Source organism: Mytilus edulis, unplaced genomic scaffold, assembly GCF_963676685.1.
Source record: "Mytilus edulis unplaced genomic scaffold, xbMytEdul2.2 SCAFFOLD_1405, whole genome shotgun sequence".
NCBI classification, from domain to species: Eukaryota; Metazoa; Mollusca; class Bivalvia; order Mytilida; family Mytilidae; genus Mytilus; species Mytilus edulis.
In genome coordinates, this window is record NW_027267519.1 from 4,648 (window position 1) to 24,909 (window position 20,262).

A 20,262-nucleotide genomic window follows, 5' to 3' on the forward strand; every position below is an offset into this window, starting at 1 on the left:
GATGTGCTATCCCGTTTGAAATAAGTTTTCTACAGGTAGAACCAAACTTCAAAACCAAATCTAGAATTTAGTAAATATTTTAAGTGATTTGTGGTAACGAAATCCATGACTTAATAATTTACAAGAATACATAGATTTCGTTCATTAAAATCCAAACGTTACAACAGACTAGGGCATAGCGGAGGAGTTGTGATATACAAACACCATAAGATAGTGCCAATCCAAAAAAGGAAAATTAACAATAACGGGAACGAAGTATGGAAAGCAAAACAAATCACTTTTAATATTATCAGTACATATGAGCATATAAATATCGAAAATAGATCAATACTTTTCACTTGGGTTAGGATAATTTAAAATAAAACAACAATAAACTCAAATAAATAAAGTTCAAAGCACTAAAATGACCTTTAATATTAAACTTTTTTGGGCAATTTTATCAAGTGAGATGTTAATATTTCTGTACTGAACTTTTAAATTCCACTTATTTCTTTTCATGTTAAAAATTCAATATCCTTATAAATGCATCAATATCCCATATCCCATTTACTTTAAGGACAAATATCCCATATCCCTAAAATTAAAATGGCAAATATCCCGTATCCAATATACCCTATACAAGCCTCATAAATGTTAAAACAATATAGAGGAGGACGATAGTTTCTGTGTGTATTTATTTATATATGATTTGGTAAATGTTTACTTATGTTTTATCATGTACCCGATATAAAGATCATTCATGTCTATCTTAGGTATTTTTTGAATTGATTATATCGATCGCACTGTAGTTTGCCACCTACGCAACAACTTGCATTGTGACGTCATAGCATTATTGATCGTAAATAAAACGATGCTAGCTCTGCTTCTGTGATTACCCGGATAAACAGACTTTTGGCAACTGTCGATTCCCATATGGACAATTTTATTGCATAGAAAAACATGACAAAAAGTAGGTAAAATCTTCTTACACCCAGATTTACAGAGGGGTTATACGTATGATTCGATGACACTGTTATAAACACACACAACGACAGTGTAGCGTCAGCAACTTGTTAAAAAAGGGGGGACAATATTCAGTAAACATGATCCTGTCTGAATTTCCTGACCAAAGAAATGTATACAGCATAGTCATGGCAATCTGTTACAATTATAACTTCATATTGAACAAAATGGGAATGTTTACAAACGTTATAATTAAAATAATTTATCTGTACACATGATGATATAATTTATATACATGTTGTTTACATGATATATCCCAAGTTACGCCATATTTTTTGCTAAACTTGCAAGTTCTGTGTGTGTCTGTCCCATACAAGACATTGTAGCCTGTAATTCAGTAGTTGTTTGTTGCTGTATATCATATTTGATTTCCTTTCTGTTTCATTTATATTCTATCTACATCAACATCCAATGCTATTCCAATACTACCTTTTTGCGATTCCCGGCTAACCTGAGAATCTGTCCCGCTTGAACCATTGACGTCATACAACAATCACTTTTCCATCATTCCATTGTGGCATCAGATATATTGTATATGACGTCAAAATTTTACAGGAAACCTGTGTGATGTCCAGTAATTGGGGACAAATAGCGATATTAAAGGTGTATTGTCCGGCACCAGACTAGCTCAAATAATTATGATGTCTTGCAAGGCTTTTTTTCTGTGATGCCTACCAAGGGTACATGTACGTCAAACATCCAAATAATCATGATGATTATGACGTCTTGCAAGGCTATTTAAAAAAAAATTGTGACGCCTTCCTAGGCTACAATGTACGTCAGCAAATTGTGAAACGTCCAATTATAATTACAAAGAAAAAAAGATAAAACAGCCTTACAAGACTTGTCTGTACATAAAATGTGCTCTCCTCGTTAGTCTTTATTGGGATCATCAATTTTCCATATACACAGTATCTGTGACTTGCTAGCTTACTCAGTACTGCATTGTACTGCCTGTGCCATTCTAAATAAAATTAGTTCTCGGTAACTGCTTCTTATTGTTTATATGTCGCACGTGGGACATATAAACAACGAGGAGCAAGTGTGGAGAACTAATTTTAAATAGATTGTGCCTGTGGAGGCTGTACTGACTTTGTTCAGAAATATTTTATGAAAAATCAAACATAGCGTTTTTGTTGATTATTTATTTGATAAAAGAATACACATGATACAAACAGAGTTACTTTTTTTTTAATGATATATATTTAACTTTGAATTATAAACATTGTAAAGCTGAAAGCTCTTCTTGATCAGTAAATGTACATTGTATTATATATAACATATGTGTATATTACAAATGTATTAAAAAAAAATAATGGAAAGGGGCAAAATTAAAAGAAAACATCAATTGTCAAAGTACATGAAACTTATCACTATTAAAACCCATTCATGCATTTAATATCTTAAACATGAAATTTATTTATAGTCCCATTTAAGTTTTAAATGGCCAATACAGGTAGGCTTGTTTTCTGACATAAACGTGTTGTCGTTTATAGAATTTTTTGTCAATAAAAGGGACGATAGTATCATTAACATTAGATGTATGACGTTGACAAGGTAAATTTGTAAAAAGCTGGTAAATATTGGATAGTTTAAGTAAATTGACTTTTTTTCATAACTGTGGCATTGGGAGGGATTAGTAATGTGCTTTTCAGGTAAATTTTTATCTGCTATACATAGTTTTCAAATTAAATTTTGTGAAATATGATCATTGATGAAAGAAAGAAATGTTGAACAGAAAAATTTTGGACAGTAAATTAGTATTTAATTTATCATTTTAAGGAGTCAGTTGACAATTTTGGTCATTTGACATGCATACATTTACATGACATGTACAATGATACTTGTACACAAATGTATACCTCATAATATGTAGCAATGATACATGCACACCAATGTATACCTTATAACATGTACAGTGATACATGTACACAAATGTATACCTCATGACATATACATTTGTACAATGATACATGTACACTAATGTATACCTCATAATATGTACAATGATACATGTACATCAATGTATATCTCATAACATGTACAATGATACATGTACACCAATGTATACATCATACATTGTCATAACATGTACAATGCTGAACTGACTTCAAATGAAGCTAATACTAACAATGAACACTGCCCTTTCCTAGACTTCTGGGTCTTAATACATGTAATACTTATATCTTAAACGGGAAGCTTAATACCAAAATTTATGATAACAGAGATACTTTTAATTTCCTATTGTTAATTATCCATTTTTAGATTGTGACATTCCCTTGTCACCATCTCATGGTGTTTATATAAATATCCCTGCTTGTGTATGCATATATGTAACAATGAATTTGATTTTAACGAAAGACATCTTTTTATTACTGAAAATTGTTACACGAGGGTTTACAATATATCACAAATTAGTAAAAACATTTACTAAGTTTTATCATAGCTACAAGACATCATTCGTAAATATAAATCAACAAACATACATCTAATACTTTCATGGTAATTTTCTATACATATCACAACAATGTTTTCATTCACCTCAAAAGCTAACAAAACCTTTTGACAGACTTATTCAGAAGGGATATAGTTACAATACTGTTGTCATGTCAGGAAAGTTGGCATATTTTGGAATTAATATTGATTCACCCATAGGGTCTTTGCATCAGAATATGCAGAAATAAACACATTTATTCTAAAACCAGTTGTTGGCATGATACAGGTTATGTTCTCATTTTTATGCCCCACCTACGATAGTAGAGGGGCATTATGTTTTCTGGTCTGTGCGTCCGTTCGTCCGTCTGTCCCGCTTCAGGTTAAAGTTTTTGGTCAAGGTAGTTTTTGATGAAGTTGAAGTCCAATCAACTTCAAACTTAGTACACATGTTCCCTATGATATGATCTTTCTAATTTTAATGCCAAATTAGAGTTTTTATCCCAATGTCACGGTCCACTGAACATAGAAAATGAAAGTGCAAGTGGGGCATTCGTGTACTGAGGACACATTCTTGTTTTATGATGGTATGATACTGAACCCCTAACAGGAGGAATTGTGCTTTCATATGAAGAACACATACTCTTTCAATCAGTTTAATTGATGTCTGGAGCTGGCATGTCTCTTTGTCAGTAACTGCTAGTAGTCTGTTGTTAATTTATGTATCATTGTTAATTTCATTTTGCTACCTATTTTGACACTGACTCTGACTTCTTTTGAACTGAGTTTTACTGTGAGAATTGCTGTTTGTTTGTTTATTCTTTATTGGCTAGAGGTATAGGGGGAGGGTTGAGAGCTCACAAAACATGTTTAACATTGCCACATTATTGCGCTTGTCCCAAGTCTGAATGTTTTTTTAATTTTAGTTCAGTTATATGTTTTGGAGTTTAGTGTGACATCCATTTTCACTGAACTAGTACATATTTGTGTTTAGGGGCCAGCTAAGTTCCCCCCCCCCCCCCCCCCCCCCCACCCCCCCCCTGACACAGAATTTGCTTCTAAAAAGATTTTCTTTATTCTTGTTGTTCTTGTTACTTTCATTTTAACTTATTTATGGATAAAAGAACTTGAGAAACGTCAATGTTCATTTCTTTTTACATTCAAGTAAAGATAAATTAGCATTCAAAAACATGCATGAAAGCTATTTAAAAACATATTTATTTCTTATGTGATGTATATATATATGTAAATAATAGTTTACAGTTCATTGAAGTTTATTGATGCTAATATGATAATTTTAATAGAAAGAAGTTTATCCAGGATAAGCCATCAGTTCAAAAGAAAATACATTAATATTACCGTGAGAATTTTGTTTTGTTTTTTTAGAGTTAAGTCATTGCCATAGCCTATTTAATTTATATTTATTTATCTTTTGTTGAATATTGAAATTTCAATAAATCAGAATAAATTACCATAGCATTTTTATAATCTGGATATTAAGCTAACTGCATCCAATAACTAAATAAAATTGAGAAAGCGACAACAACTCGACCATAGAGCAGACAACCGCCGTTTGGAAGGCCACCAATGGGTCTTCAATGTAGCGAGAAACTCCCGCACCTGTATGTTCTTTCAGCTGGCCCCTTGAAAATATGTATACTAGTACAGTGATGATGGACATCATACTAAACTCCGAATTATACACAAGAAACTAAAATTAAAAATCATACAAGACAAACAAAGGCCAGAGGCTCCTGACTTGGGACAGGTACAAAATTGCGGCGGGGTTAAACATGTTTATTAGATTCAACCCTCCTCCTATACCTCTAGCCATGTAGAAAAGTAAACACATAACAATACACACATTAAAATTCAGTTCAAGAGAAGTCCGAGTCTGATGTCAGAAGAAAATAATGTGTATGTCAATGGGCAATTTTTGTTAAGGCATTTAAATGGTTAAAACCAGAGGATTCTGAAAATCTGACAAAAGTTCCAAAACATGACAAGCAAACTTCCTTAACTTCCATTGACTTTTATGTTTAATGTCAATTATATTCACGCTGTAAGTTATAGTCTTCCCCCTTTTGGTATTTTTATAAAAGGAAGTATGTGGCTTAATTTTACCTTTTCGATTCAAGTTTTTACTTCATACCCAACTAATCTTAAGAATCAGATTAAATTTCAATACATATATATATATGTATATACATCATGTACAATTTAATTCCTTTGCATTTTTTGATCATTTGATATTTGTGGTTGTTTATCATGTTTCAACCAAACTTTGACAAACTTGAAAAACTTGGATTATTTTGTTGGAACAAAACACCTACAACATTGTACAAGGCTATGACATTTGATAGACGTCACTTACTTTATATCTAGAAGTGCACCTGTTTTAAAAGTGTATGTATTGAGATTGACAATTTGACAATTTAAAACTTCATGAAATAGATAAACAGCTTCATTGAAATTAATTTAAAAGTAAATTGACAAATGTGCTTTGAAATGCATTTTGTTGGACTAATACTTGGATTAATGCTAATATATATTTGATTATAACCATTTATCATGCATGTCATGTTTATACTTTAAAAAAAAATGAAATTGAAAAAAAAAATGATTTTAAGTTGTAAGTGGTGAACTAGTACATGTACTAGTACTTTCTGTTTTTAAGACCTTTCGGGATCCTCTGGGTTTGTCATCTTAAAAAATTTGGAGGCCCAAATTAATGTGTAATAATTCATTTATAAACAGAAGTAGAATAGAATGTTGTCTGATCCTTGTCAGAAAAATGTGGATACAGGATCTTTATTTTTAATTGAATTGTGTATCTTCATATACCATGTATACCCATAAAAGTCTGCCCCACACATTGAAGTTTGATTATTGAATTTGATGAATGTTTTAAAGAAAGAGTGATAACTGTGGTATAAAATAAAGGATTTGGATCAATAATGTCCGTGTGGGTGGAATAGTTTTGAAAAGACAGTTCTTTGACATTTCTATTGATCTAATTAATAATAGATAGATGTTACCACTTGCTAGTAAGGTGGGTGGAAAAATACTTCAAATTTTCTTGTTGACATTTGGTTCACCAGTATAAATGAATTTTTGGAGTCTATTTCTGGTTTCATGTATACATAAGGCCAAATAAAAATAAATGTGTGGTTCCAGTAACCCAACCAACCCTAGTTAAAACCCCCCGACCCATTTCTGAAAAATAAATTTTCAAACGAAATTTTGAGGATTGTGAATTAAAATAATTAAATTCATAGATTTCTGTCATCTGAATTTCCATCACAAGTATCTGTTATGGCTAAAATGCAACAATTCATAACAGAATGCAACAAAATGAACTAAAAACATATCATGACTGTTTATTTTACAACCAAACACATGTAAAAATGGGGGACTTCTGGTTGGGGCGTGTATAATACCGGAAACAATTTCGGTAGACACATGATTTTTTTCAGGATTTTGACATTCAAAAAAAAAAAGCAATTGTCAACCTACAGACCCTATTTTTTAAAAGTATGTAACTGGAACCACACATATATTTTTATTTGGCCTAATATGTGAGTTTATATGCATGAAAAATACCTTAAGGGGTGTTAAACACTGATAATCAGACATACCAATGGTAACAAATTGTGGGTTGCCATTTTGGTAATGATTTTTATTCTTCACGCAAATTAACACTAAGGCTGATGATAAACATGATAACGTGTATTAAAATTAGAAAAAATTGTAACTTAGCTAGATAAAAAAAAAGAAGGGGGAGGGAGCACTATTTAATTTTGAATGATTGTGAATAATGGATTTAAACTTTGGTAAATGGGAAACGTTGTCAGAGTCAACCATGAGAAATGCTTTAGAATATTGAAGTTGGAACATAATGAAAAAATAAAAGATTTTAACTAAGGATTAAAGGGAGGTTAGAATTATTAATTTTGAAATATTGGAAAAGTTAGAACTTGTTAAAAATGTATTAAACCTATATCAGGAGAGTAATAAAAGGGAAGATAAAAGTGGGAAATTAGAAAATGTTATAGATTATTACAATTGTTTGCTATGACATGGAATGGCATAAGTTTGTTATAGATTATTACAATTGTTTGCTATGACATGAAATGGCATAAGTTTGTTATAGATTATTACAATTGTTTGCTATGACATGAAATGGCATAAGTTTGTTACAGATTATTTCAATTGTTTGCTATGACATGGAATGGCATAAGTTTGTTATAGATTATTACAATTGTTTGCTATGACATGGAATGGCATAAGTTTGTTATAGATTATTACAATTGTTTGCTATGACATGGAATGGCATAAGTTTGTTATAGATTATTACAATTGTTGGCTATGACATGGAATGGCATAAGTTTGTTATAGATTATTACAATTGTTTGCTATGACATGGAATGGCATAAGTTTGTTATAGATTATTAGTACAATTGTTTGCTATGACATGGAATGGCATAAGTTTGTTATAGATTATTAGTACAATTGTTTGCTATGACATGGAATGGCATAAGTTTGTTATAGATTATTAGTACAATTGTTTGCTATGACATGGAATGGCATAAGTTTGTTATAGATTATTACAATCGTTTGCTATGACATGGAATGGCATAAGTTTGTTATAGATTATTACAATTGTTGGCTATGACATGGAATGGCATAAGTTTGTTATAGATTATTACAATTGTTGGCTATGACATGGAATGGCATAAGTTTGTTATAGATTATTACAATTGTTTGCTATGACATGGAATGGCATAAGTTTGTTATAGATTATTACAATTGTTTGCTATGACATGGAATGGCATAAGTTTGTTATAGATTATTAGTACAATTGTTTGCTATGACATGGAATGGCATAAGTTTGTTATAGATTATTACAATTGTTGGCTATGACATGAAATGGCATAAGTTTGTTATAGATTATTACAATTGTTTGCTATGACCTGAAATGGCATAAGTTTGTTATAGATTATTACAATTGTTTGCTATGACCTGAAATGGCATATATAAGTTTGTTATAGATTATTAGTACAATTGTTTGCTATGACATGGAATGGCATAAGTTTGTTATAGATTATTAGTACAATTGTTTGCTATGACATGGAATGGCATAAGTTTGTTATAGATTATTAGTACAATTGTTTGCTATGACATGGAATGGCATAAGTTTGTTATAGATTATTACAATTGTTTGCTATGACATGGAATGGCATAAGTTTGTTATAGATTATTACAATTGTTTGCTATGACATGAAATGGCATAAGTTTGTTATAGATTATTACAATTGTTTGCTATGACCTGAAATGGCATAAGTTTGTTATAGATTATTACAATTGTTTGCTATGACCTGAAATGGCATAATTTTGTTATAGATTATTAGTACAATTGTTTGCTATGACATGGAATGGCATAAGTTTGTTATAGATTATTACAATTGTTGGCTATTACATGGAATGGCATAAGTTTGTTATAGATTATTACAATTGTTTGCTATGACATGGAATGGCATAAGTTTGTTATAGATTATTAGTACAATTGTTGGCTATGACCTGAAATGGCATAAGTTTAAAAAGCTAGCATTTCTGATGTAGGGAATGTATATATAAACAATACAACTCGTCTAAACATCAACCCAACAATGTTAGATCTGTAAATTTGCAAAACAAATTTTTTGTTCTTCCCTCGCCGGGATTCAAACCCATGCTACTGCAGAAATCTTGTTAAAAATGTTGATTAAAACAATTCATGTTACGGTTACCATGGTTACATTTCAGGATGATGGAAGAAACACAAGTCAGTGTTAACGATGAAAGTTATGACTACGACAGCTTTGATGAAAACAGTGACGAAAGACCTACAGAACGTTGGGCTCCCTTAGGTGCTGCTGCCGTCAGTCCCGCTCCATCTCAGACAGAAACTAAGTATGTATTATAAGAGTTATTTCCCGAATGTTGGGCCACTAGGTGCTGCTGCTGTTAGTACTGCTCCATCTCAAACAGAAACTAGTTATTTATTTGAAGAGTTATGCCCCTTATTTAAAAAAAAAATTGTAAATCAAATGTAAATATATCGCCAATATGAAATTCCTTTAAATTGAAAAACAGATTATTTTTTAGATGATTGCAGTTATCTCAATTAAAAAAATAAGAATAACTTTTTGTAAATTTTTCAGCCATCATGCACAGAACGATCAGTTACGACAGTTAGAAGAAGAACAAGAACAGCTAAATTCATCACTACTAGCCCTGACCACACATTTTGCCCATGTCCAATTTAGATTAAAACAGATTGTTAGTGCTCCTCCTGATGATAAAGAGGTAAAAATCGAAACAAATAGATTCCTCCACTGCAACTTGTGTGTTACGATATTTCTCAACTCTAAGACAGTTAAATTTTAATTTTAAAAGCATGAGGCTTGCAGAGTTTTTTTTAAATAATTAAAAGTTGAGAGTGAAGAAATATTGTATACACTGGTTATAGTGGTGGGATCTGTTTCTCTAATGATTATTTTCCTTCCTTTTCAAAGATTTGCAGAAAGATGTGTTCTTTATATACATGATATATGAAATCATCATACAACCATGCAATAGGAAATTTAGAAGAAACCAAGAAAATTTGACGTCATGATTAAATTTCGACCAAGACTTGGTCATTATACATGTTATATCATGTATATTACATTCATGATAATGATTGTTTGATTACCAAACTAAAATTTTCATTATTATTTGGTAATCTAGGACTGTACTTTTGATGATTTGTTTATGTTGTTTAAAAAAGGTAATAAATGATAGTATTGGCAAAACATTTGTGATTATGTGATAACTTGGAAACCTTCATGAGGGCCCCCTAAGTGAGAACCCTGTGAACAACAACAGGTAACTGTAAAAGTAACAACGAAAAGCAAAACCAATACGCCAGTTCAGGGATATGGTATTTAGCTGTATCTGTCCTTTGACTTCCATCACCATGTGACTCAAATGTAGGCATCGTCATTTTCAACATATGATGAGCAAACGGTTGAACATTTTTATCTTTTACTGCAGAAAATGTTTGGGAATTTAAAATAAAAAAGTGAAACCAATACTGTGTAAAGAAAATGTTTACAAGTAATCTATAAATCTACAAGGCCCTAACCACATCAGTCATGCACATATTGACAATTTATTGAATTGAATGCTATATTTTCCTGCAGACATTATTACAAGAATTGGAAGAGTTTGCCTTTAGAGGTATTCCTGATGCAAGATTATGTTTAGACAAAAAGTTAGAGGAGGTTCAAGAGGAAATGGTAAGTCCACATTAAATGCTTTTTTTAACACGATTTATAACCAAAGTCAAGATTTGAAAAAAATTGACCTCCCTTCTCTGACTGGCCCATTTGGGACAGAACTTCGAAAAACAAACTAATCGTACAGGTACATAATTATTATTGGGGATGGGAGCACTTATTATAGACACCAACCACTCATTATATAGAATAGATTTGATAATGGAAATTGGGAATGTGTCAAAGAGACAACAACCCAACCAAGCCCAAGGGCACCAATGGGTCTACAAGACAATGAGAAAATACAGCATGTTTTTCTCATATCTTGAAATTATATAAAAAAATAAAAAAAAATAAAAGAAGCACCCATCAGCAATTTATTTATTTGAGTGTCTCCCATCCTACACTCCCAAACATTATATTGTGAACAGCCTTCAACCTTTTTCTACCTTTTATTACAGAGTGATCAGGAACATGAACAGAAACTAATAGAGCAAAGAGAGAAACAGAGGGAGTTAATAGAACAGCTGAAAAAACAACTGGAAGAACTAGAAACTTATGCTTATGAGGTTTGTAAAACTTTTTTGCTACACCCCCTCCCCAAAAAAGTAGGTAACACAGTGTTCAAGCTTAACACGAGTCCTACAGCAAAATAAACCCACAAAATAACAGTTAACAAAACATGACCTTAAAAAAGAAGAGTGAGAAACATGAACTCTACCAAAAACCAGGGGTATATTCTGGTGTACAGATCCTGCTCCACATGTGGCATCCATCAATCTGACAAATGATGCTGTTAAAAATCTGGATGTTTTCTGGTAATAATTATGTTTAATAAAATTATTTTCATGTTAATATATATATATATTTGTACATATAATGGTCTACAGTAAATTTCTTATACATATTTTCTATAGACTGGCGATGCTGATGTGGTACCTACATCCAAAGTGATGGAGAAACAAAAAGTTGTCATCGATGAACTGAAACATAAACTGGATCTTAATCTGGAGGGCTTTGACAGTCTCAGGTAAATAGGGGGGTGTTATAAACTGATGTACAATGTAAATCAGTATCGCTTGCCTTGGGTCTGTGTGGTCTAGGTGTCAGTTATCAAACTATATTAATCACTACATGCACTTGCTTGAACTTGACCAACTTGTGTTTAACCAGTTTGTGTTTGACTCCAATCCTATTTGACAAGGTTCATGATTCTATCAGTATCAGAGTTCTCCACTTTTCTCAACAAATAAAAAAAGTTGTATAGCCAAGTCTGATGAAAGGGGTGTTTAATACCAACAGAAAACGATGTATCATTTTCACAACAATAAAAAACATTTCAATATTTATTTTTTAAAGATTTCCCAGTCTTACCCTTCGTTATCTTGGTCATGTGTATTAATAAACTTTTGGCATCAGAAAAAGAATGACTAAAACAGACAACATATCTAAACAATAGCATACCACAACTAACCTGCTTATGTAAAATTCCACACAAAACCAACTTAAAAATTCCAAACAACGGCACATCACAACAAGTAAAAAGGAAATTAAATAAATTCAAACACAAACTTAAAAAAGTCCATTACAAATTGAATAAAACTATTAACCTTCAATACTATTAAAAATTCTTTGTCAGTTGAAAACTCAAAATAAAAATGCAATAATTTTATTCTTTGGCATTTTCTAGAAAAGTTTAAAAAAATGAAATTATAATGAGGAAAAATATAATACTGTAAATTCAGAAATTCATGAAATTATCAGAAAGTTTTATTTATATAGAGTATTGCAATAACAAGAATTTGTATTCAAATAAATATTCATGAAGAAAACTCAATAATGTCAAAATTGCAAAAATAAATTCTGTCAATGATGTCTGAATTTACAGTAAATAATTATCAATAATTTATTAGTTATATCTATTTAATGTTATCAATGTCTGTATTTTACAGCACGGATCAGTTAAAACAGATTGTTGATCATGCTGTTGGAGAGGTAATTATCTTGTGCCTTCATTTTTTATATGCCGTACTAAGTGGTCAGGGCATATATTGTTACTTATATATGTGTATCATTCTTTTGTTCAGATATTCTGATAAGAAACATTTGTCCTGACATATTTTCATTATTTTGTTTTTTTGGCAGGATTACAGTTGTTGGACTGATGATTTTTAGATAATTTTTGGTACATTAGGCAACAACAACAACAAAAAATCTTATTTCTGGTCTAAGCTTGAAATCTAAGTCTAAATATATTTCATGCCTTTTTAAATAATAATTTGTAATTTGATTGGTCAAAGTCAAATGGGCGGTTGATAATTTTATGGGTGTTTGTCTTGTTGTTAATGATCCTTGCCTAAAATAAAATTTTAATACTATTAATGGGATGTTTTTATTATTGAGAAGAATGCAACAGGGTTATAATAAATTATAATTCCAGTAATTTAAACTCATTTTGAAATTTTTTATATGAATTAGACAGGAATTTTCTCAATATCGCTAAAATTGAAATTGCACTTATCCAAATCGCAATAATAAATGCATGCAATAATTACTGAATTCACAATACATGAAAACCAGTAAACTTTATATACATGTAGTAATTTTATAACTTTTTTTTCTTTTCCAGATAGTTAACCCAGGCAAGGTTAAAGAAAAGCTGATTCAGCAGTTATCAACACAGATAACTGATTTAGAAAGATTTATACAGTTTTTACAAGGTGATGGACTGGGTCAAAACTTCTTTTGCTTGTGGCACTGGTTAATTTTTTTGTTCAGTATTTTCAATGTTGACAAGATTTTAGATATTGCTAAATTTCTCAATAGCAAAAAATTATTTTCTATTAAGCAATGGGGAACAACAGACGGAATTGAAGTTTTCTGACTGCTAAATTTTTAATCTGATAATTTTCTAAATTGTATAAAATAACCTTGTTTTTGGTACTTAAGTTCCCTATTAATGGGTTACAAAAACTCTTTCATTGCAACACAAAGATTTTATTTTTTATCGTATAATTAATTTGATTACTCATCAAAATCTTTGGTGTTTTTAATGAAATTTTGACCTGGTAATGCTTTTAATTCCTTAGTTGAGGGATTTTCCTTCCTGACTTAGAAATAACATAGTTGCTATTTTTCTGAATTATTTTATCATATTTTCCCTTCTTTTATCACACTAACAATTGATGACCCATCAAACAATGTAAGCAGCCATGTATTTAATATTAATTTGCTTAAAATTAGAATTACTGGATCTGAAATTTGTAAGAAGAAGTAACTCAAATGATTTTGGAAAGGTTACTTGTTTTGTTAGGGATCATAGATTTATTATTACAAGTAAGCTCTGAGCATACTTGGAGCATACTTGGAGAATGCTTGGAGCTTTATAAGTAGGCTCTCTTCAGCAGTTTATATAACAATATAGTTATCATGATGATGATCTATTAAGATGTCTGTCAGATCTTTAACATTTCTATACAAAGGAAAATACTACTCAGAAGAGCCTACTTAAAAAGCTCTGAGCATCCTAGGGTTATTGCCCTTTAATGACAAGTCATTCCCATTAGAATTTTTTTTAACAGAAACTATTTAACAAAGAAAAACTTTGACTAGCAAACATATAAGCAAAATTAGATCTAAAAATAGATTAAAGACTCCACATGAGAATACGTCTGGAATAGCTTTGAATTTTGTCATTGCCAACTGTCCATAGTAAGATTTGATCTATATGGTTGCTTGTGGCAACCTTATAGAGTTCACATGCCATTAATGTTCTTTCATAGTGATGCAGCACATGCAAAACTTACAATATTTCTGTACTAATTCTAAAATGAATTTAAAGTGAGGAGAGCAGCGTGTCTGTCCATGGTGGACAGGTGATCATGTCAAAATCTGTCTGTTTATACATTGTTATAGTGGACAGGTGGTAATTGCTAAATCCATGAGAGCTGTTGTGTACCTTCAAGTGGATCAAATTAATGACAATTATAATTTCAGCCATCTTAAAATGAAATTATCTCTGTTTTGATTTAGTTTTATATTCTTTTATAACATTTATACGCTTCATCCAAAACCTGCTTTTATCATATACACATATATATATATATATATATATATACTAAGTGCTCCCTTTGTCACCTTCAAGTTCAGCAATACTAATAAAATAAATATATATATCAATAGATAGATCTAACAAGAACCATCAAATATATAATATTTTTCAACCATAAGCTGTTTCTGAATTGATTGCATGGGGGTAGATAGGTACTTCTATTCAACTTTGATGAGTAACAATTATTTTAATTAAATTTATTAGTTTGATTTAATACATATGCACGTGCTAGGAGCTGTCTGAAAGTTGCAGTGAGGTGAGAGGTTTTGTTTTGCACCCTGTTGAAGGCCTCATTGTGACTTGTGAGGTGAGAGGTTTTGTTTTGCACCCTGTTGAAGGCCTCATTGTGACTTTGAGGTGAGAGGTTTTGTTTTGCACCCTGTTGAAGGCCTCATTGTGACTTTGAGGTGAGAGGTTTTGTTTTGCACCCTGTTGAAGGCCTCATTGTGACTTTGAGGTGAGAGGTTTTGTTTTGCACCCTGTTGAAGGCCTCATTGTGACTTTGAGGTGAGAGGTTTTGTTTTGCACCCTGTTGAAGGCCTCATTGTGACTTTGAGGTGAGAGGTTTTGTTTTGCACCCTGTTGAAGGCCTCATTGTGACTTTGAGGTGAGAGGTTTTGTTTTGCACCCTGTTGAAGGCCTCATTGTGACTTTGAGGTGAGAGGTTTTGTTTGGCACCCTGTTGAAGACCTCATTGTGACTTTGAGATGAAGAACAGCAACAAAAGAGTTGTTTTACTTTGTGTGTGTTCTTTGCTCTGTGTGTACTGATTTTATCTACACAGATAACTGATTTAGAAAGATTTATACAGTTTTTACAAGGTGATGGACTGGGTCAAAACTTCTTTTGCTTGTGGCACTGGTTAATTTTTTTGTTCAGGATTTTCAATGTTGACAAGATTTTAGATATTGCTAAATTTCTCAATAGCAAAAAATTATTTTCTATTAAGCAATGGGGAACAACAGACGGAATTGAAGTTTTCTGACTGCTAAATTTTTAATCTGATAATTTTCTAAATTGTATATAATAATCTTGTTTTTGGTACTTAAGTTCCCTATGAATGGGTTACAAAAACTCTTTCATTGCAACCCAAAGATTTTATTTTTTATCGTATAATTAATTTGATTACTCACCAAAATCTTTGGTGTTTTTAATGAAATTTTGACCTGGTAATGCTTTTAATTCCTTAGTTGAGGGATTTTCCTTCCCGACTTAGAAATAACATACTTTGCTATTTTTCTGAATTATTTTATCATATTTTCCCTTCTTTTATCACACTAACAATTAATGACCCATCAAACAATGTAAGCAGCCATGTATTTAATATTAATTTGCTTAAAATTAGAATTACTGGATCTGAATTTTTAAGGAGAATTATTTCGCATGATTTTCAGAAAGGTTACTCGTTTTGATAGGGATCGTAGATCAATTATTACAAGTAAGCTCTGAGCATAATTGAAGCATGCTTGGAGCTTTTTAAGTAGGCTCTCTTCAGCAGTTCATATGACAATAGTTATCATGATCTATTAATATGTCAGTCAGATCTTAAGAATTTCTATACAAAGGAAGGTACTACTCAGAAGAGCCTACTTAAAAAGCTCTGAGCATCCTAGGGTTATTGCCCTTTAATGACAAGTCATTCCCATTAGAAATTTTATAACAGAAACTATAGTAAACAGAGAAAGCTGTGACTAGCAGACATATAAGCAAAATAAGATCTAAAACTAGATTAAAGACTCAACATGAGAATATGTCTGGAATAGCTTTGAATTTAGTCGTTGCCAACTGTCCATAGTAAGATTTGATCTATATGGTTGCTTGTGGTAACCTTTTAGAGTTCACATGACATTAATGTTCTTTCATAGTGATGCAGCACATGCAAAGCTTGCAATATTTTTGTACAACTTCTAAAATGAATTTTAAGCCAGGAGAGCAGTGTGTCTGTCCATGGTGGACAGGTGAACATGTCAAAATCTGCATGTCCACAGTAAACAGGTGGAAATTGCTTAATCCATGAGAGTTGTTGTGTACCTTCAAGTGGAACACATTAATGACAATTATAATTTCAGCCATCCTAAAATGAAATTATCTCTGTTTTGATTTAGTTTTATATTCTTTTTTAACATTTATACGCTTCATCCAAAACCTGCTTTTATCATATACATATATATATATACTTAGTGCTCCCTTTGTCACCTTCAAGTTTAGCAATACTAATAAAATAAATATATATAACAATAGATAGATCTAACAAGAACCATCAAATAGTGGGTCTCATTGGGGTATAAGCGTGACGCAGGATTGCCGATTTTTTGTAAGTGTGACACGTGAAAGTCAAATTATTGTGTCGTGAAAACGGGAAATGAGGTCTTGCGGGACCCGGGAAGTGACAAAATAAATGAGAATTGCTTATGTACATAGTGTAAGCGGGATACGGGAATCTGACAAAACAGTAAGCGGGATCCGGGATCAGAACCCCCCAATGAGACCCCCCAAATATATGATATTGTTCAACCATAAGCTGTTTCTGAATTGATTGCATGGGGGTAGAAAGGTACTTCTATTCAACTTTGATGAATTACAACTATTTTAATTAAATTTATTAATTTGATTTGATACATATGCATGTGCTAGGAGCTGTCTGAAAATTGCAGTGAGGTGAGAGGTTTTGTTATGCACCCTGTTGAAGACCTCATTGTGACTTGTGAGGTGAGAGGTTTTGTTTTGCACCCTGTTGAAGACTTCATTGTGACTTTAAGATGAAGAACAGCAACAAAAGTTGTTTTACTTTGTGTGTGTTCTAATTTTGTGTTATCGATGGAAACCCCATAACCTTTGTTTACAAATATGACAGTTTGTAAAAAGGACCCAACTCATCTTTGATCTTAGAATGACCAAAATTGTGAGAGAAAAAAATCAATATCCTTACATCTTATACTACTTGGTAATGTACTCATGAGCTGAAAAGTTGGTATGAGTAATGTTATGCTCATGATCAGGGTTGGGAACTCACATGAGCTGTAAAGTTGGTATGAGTAATGGTATGCTCATGATCAGGGTTGGGAACTCACAACCTTGAGTAATGACTAACTAATGATATAATAGATGGTTGGTATGAGTAATGTTATGCTCATGATCAGGGTTGGGAACTCACAACCTTGAGTGTTGACTCACTAATGATATAATAGATGAACTTCTTAGACCACTCGTCACACAAAGCTTCTTACTTACTTGAAGTGCATTCTGCATATATGATCATTTCTAAAACAGTATTTTTTGTTATTTTTAGTGTATTTCATTTTTGAAGAACATAAAATGTCTTTTTCAGGGGAGGCAACAAGTCCTGGGCCTTTAGGAAAGGAGAGATGCACATGTACAGTTCATAAGGTTTGTCAGATTTAAATGTGTCAATATTTTTTGCATCAGTGAGTTATTAATTTTAACGGAGTTGTGCCCTTTGGAAAATAAACATTATATGAAAATGTGCATTGCTAGCTCTCTCATGTGTACAATGCTTGTCTGATTTTTATGAAATATATATCATAGGTTTACATCAGCAATGTCTCAGAAAGTTTTAAAATAAGTTCCGATTAATTAATTTTAATAGAGTTATGTCCTTTGGAAACATTAATTATAGTTGAAATTACATTACATTTGCTCTCAAACCTTCATTTCTTCAAGATATTTATGATATCAAAAGATTGTTTTAAAGTTATTGCACTTGCACTTCTATTAAATTACAGACGTGTAACTGTAATGTAATTTTTTTAAGGAAAAATAAAAAAAAATTGGCAAAAAATAATGTATAGCTTAAAAAAAAAGGCCAGAAGTGTCATGATTTTTTAAGGAATTTGAAAATAGAGGAAGGGAGGGTTGTTATAAACCATTTATAAATTGTATAAACCTTGTATTTTCTTTTAGTTTCCTTCTGGTGATTGTTCAGATACCTCTTCAAAAGATTGTAAAGTACGAGACAGAAATACCAACAAGCACAATAAAAAGGTAAATATACGATTAATCAGGAGACTGTATAGATTCGTAGAGGGCCATAGCTGGATTAGACACAACTTTTCATAATTTTTGGTGTTTAACACTATTTAAATTCTTCGTTTTGTATTTCATGAATCTTGACACAATTTTTTTTTTTTTTTTAAATAGATACTTGTTTTTTCCAAATATTTCCTGCTTACAATTTCCTCAGTTGCCCAGGATACGATTTTGAATAATTCTTTCTTTGTACAGTTGATACTCAATGTTAATTATTTCATAATATTCATTTCTCTGATTCTTAGCAGATTTATTCTCTTCATGACCTGTTGATTATGTTTGTTAATAAACATGTGGTCTGTTTGATTTGACTTCAACGTTTTCTTGCTTTCCTCTGCATTTCCTGTTGCGACCAAATCTTGTACATTACGATATTTCTTCACTCAAGTGTTAAACTTTAAATATTTTTGAAAACACTTGGCAAGCCTTGGTTTTAATTTTGAAAATTCAGCAGTCTCCAGTAGAGAAACAGTGTATAAGGCTTGATATAGTGGTAGAATCTATATTTATACATGTATATGCAACTCTTTAAATGTATCTAATTTCTACAGAATGTGAAAGAAACAAAAGCATTTATAAAGAAGAGTATCGAGTTACTACAGATGTTCCTCATTAGTCAGTTTGGATGTGGTGGGAGGGACTTCCAGAGAAACTTACTGAAGAAAACAACAAAAGGCAATCATTGGGGGTAGGTATTTAGTCAGTTTGGATGTGGTGGGAGGGACTTCCAGAGAAACTTACTGAAGAAAACAACAAAAGGCAATCATTGGGGGTAGGTATTTAGTCAGTTTGGATGTGGTGGGAGGGACTTCCAGAGAAACTTACTGAAGAAAACAACAAAAGGCAATCATTGGGGGTAGGTATTTAGTCAGTTTGGATGTGGTGGGAGGGACTTCCAGAGAAACTTACTGAAGAAAACAACAAAAGGCAATCATTGGGGGTAGGTATTTAGTCAGTTTGGATGTGGTGGGAGGGACTTCCAGAGAAACTTACTGAAAGAAAACAACAAAAGGCAATCATTGGGGGTAGGTATTTAGTCAGTTTGGATGTGGTGGGAGGGACTTCCAGAGAAACTTACCGAAGAAAACAACAAAAGGCAATCATTGGGGGTAGGTATTTAGTCAGTTTGGATGTGGTGGGAGGGACTTCCAGAGAAACTTACTGAAGAAAACAACAAAAGGCAATCATTGGGGGTAGGTATTTAGTCAGTTTGGATGTGGTGGGAGGGACTTCCAGAGAAACTTACTGAAGAAAACAACAAAAGGCAATCATTGGGGGTAGGTATTTAGTCAGTTTGGATGTGGTGGGAGGGACTTCCAGAGAAACTTACTGAAGAAAACAACAAAAGGCAATCATTGGGGGTAGGTA

At 32.0% G+C, this 20,262-nt stretch overlaps 1 protein-coding gene across 1 annotated transcript; it reads left to right on the plus strand.

Moving 5' to 3' along the window:
- Positions 1-833: 833 nt before the first annotated feature.
- LOC139505574 (RUN domain-containing protein 1-like) lies at positions 834-19,582 on the plus strand (the record flags this gene model as incomplete). Its single annotated transcript, XM_071295089.1, is given in 11 exon segments — positions 834-953; positions 9,241-9,387; positions 9,639-9,783; positions 10,662-10,757; positions 11,198-11,305; positions 11,654-11,766; positions 12,689-12,731; positions 13,366-13,456; positions 18,176-18,234; positions 18,769-18,849; positions 19,446-19,582. Coding segments are annotated over 11 exon segments (1,034 nt in total), but the record flags the coding sequence as incomplete, so codon positions are not given.
- Positions 19,583-20,262: the final 680 nt, after the last annotated feature.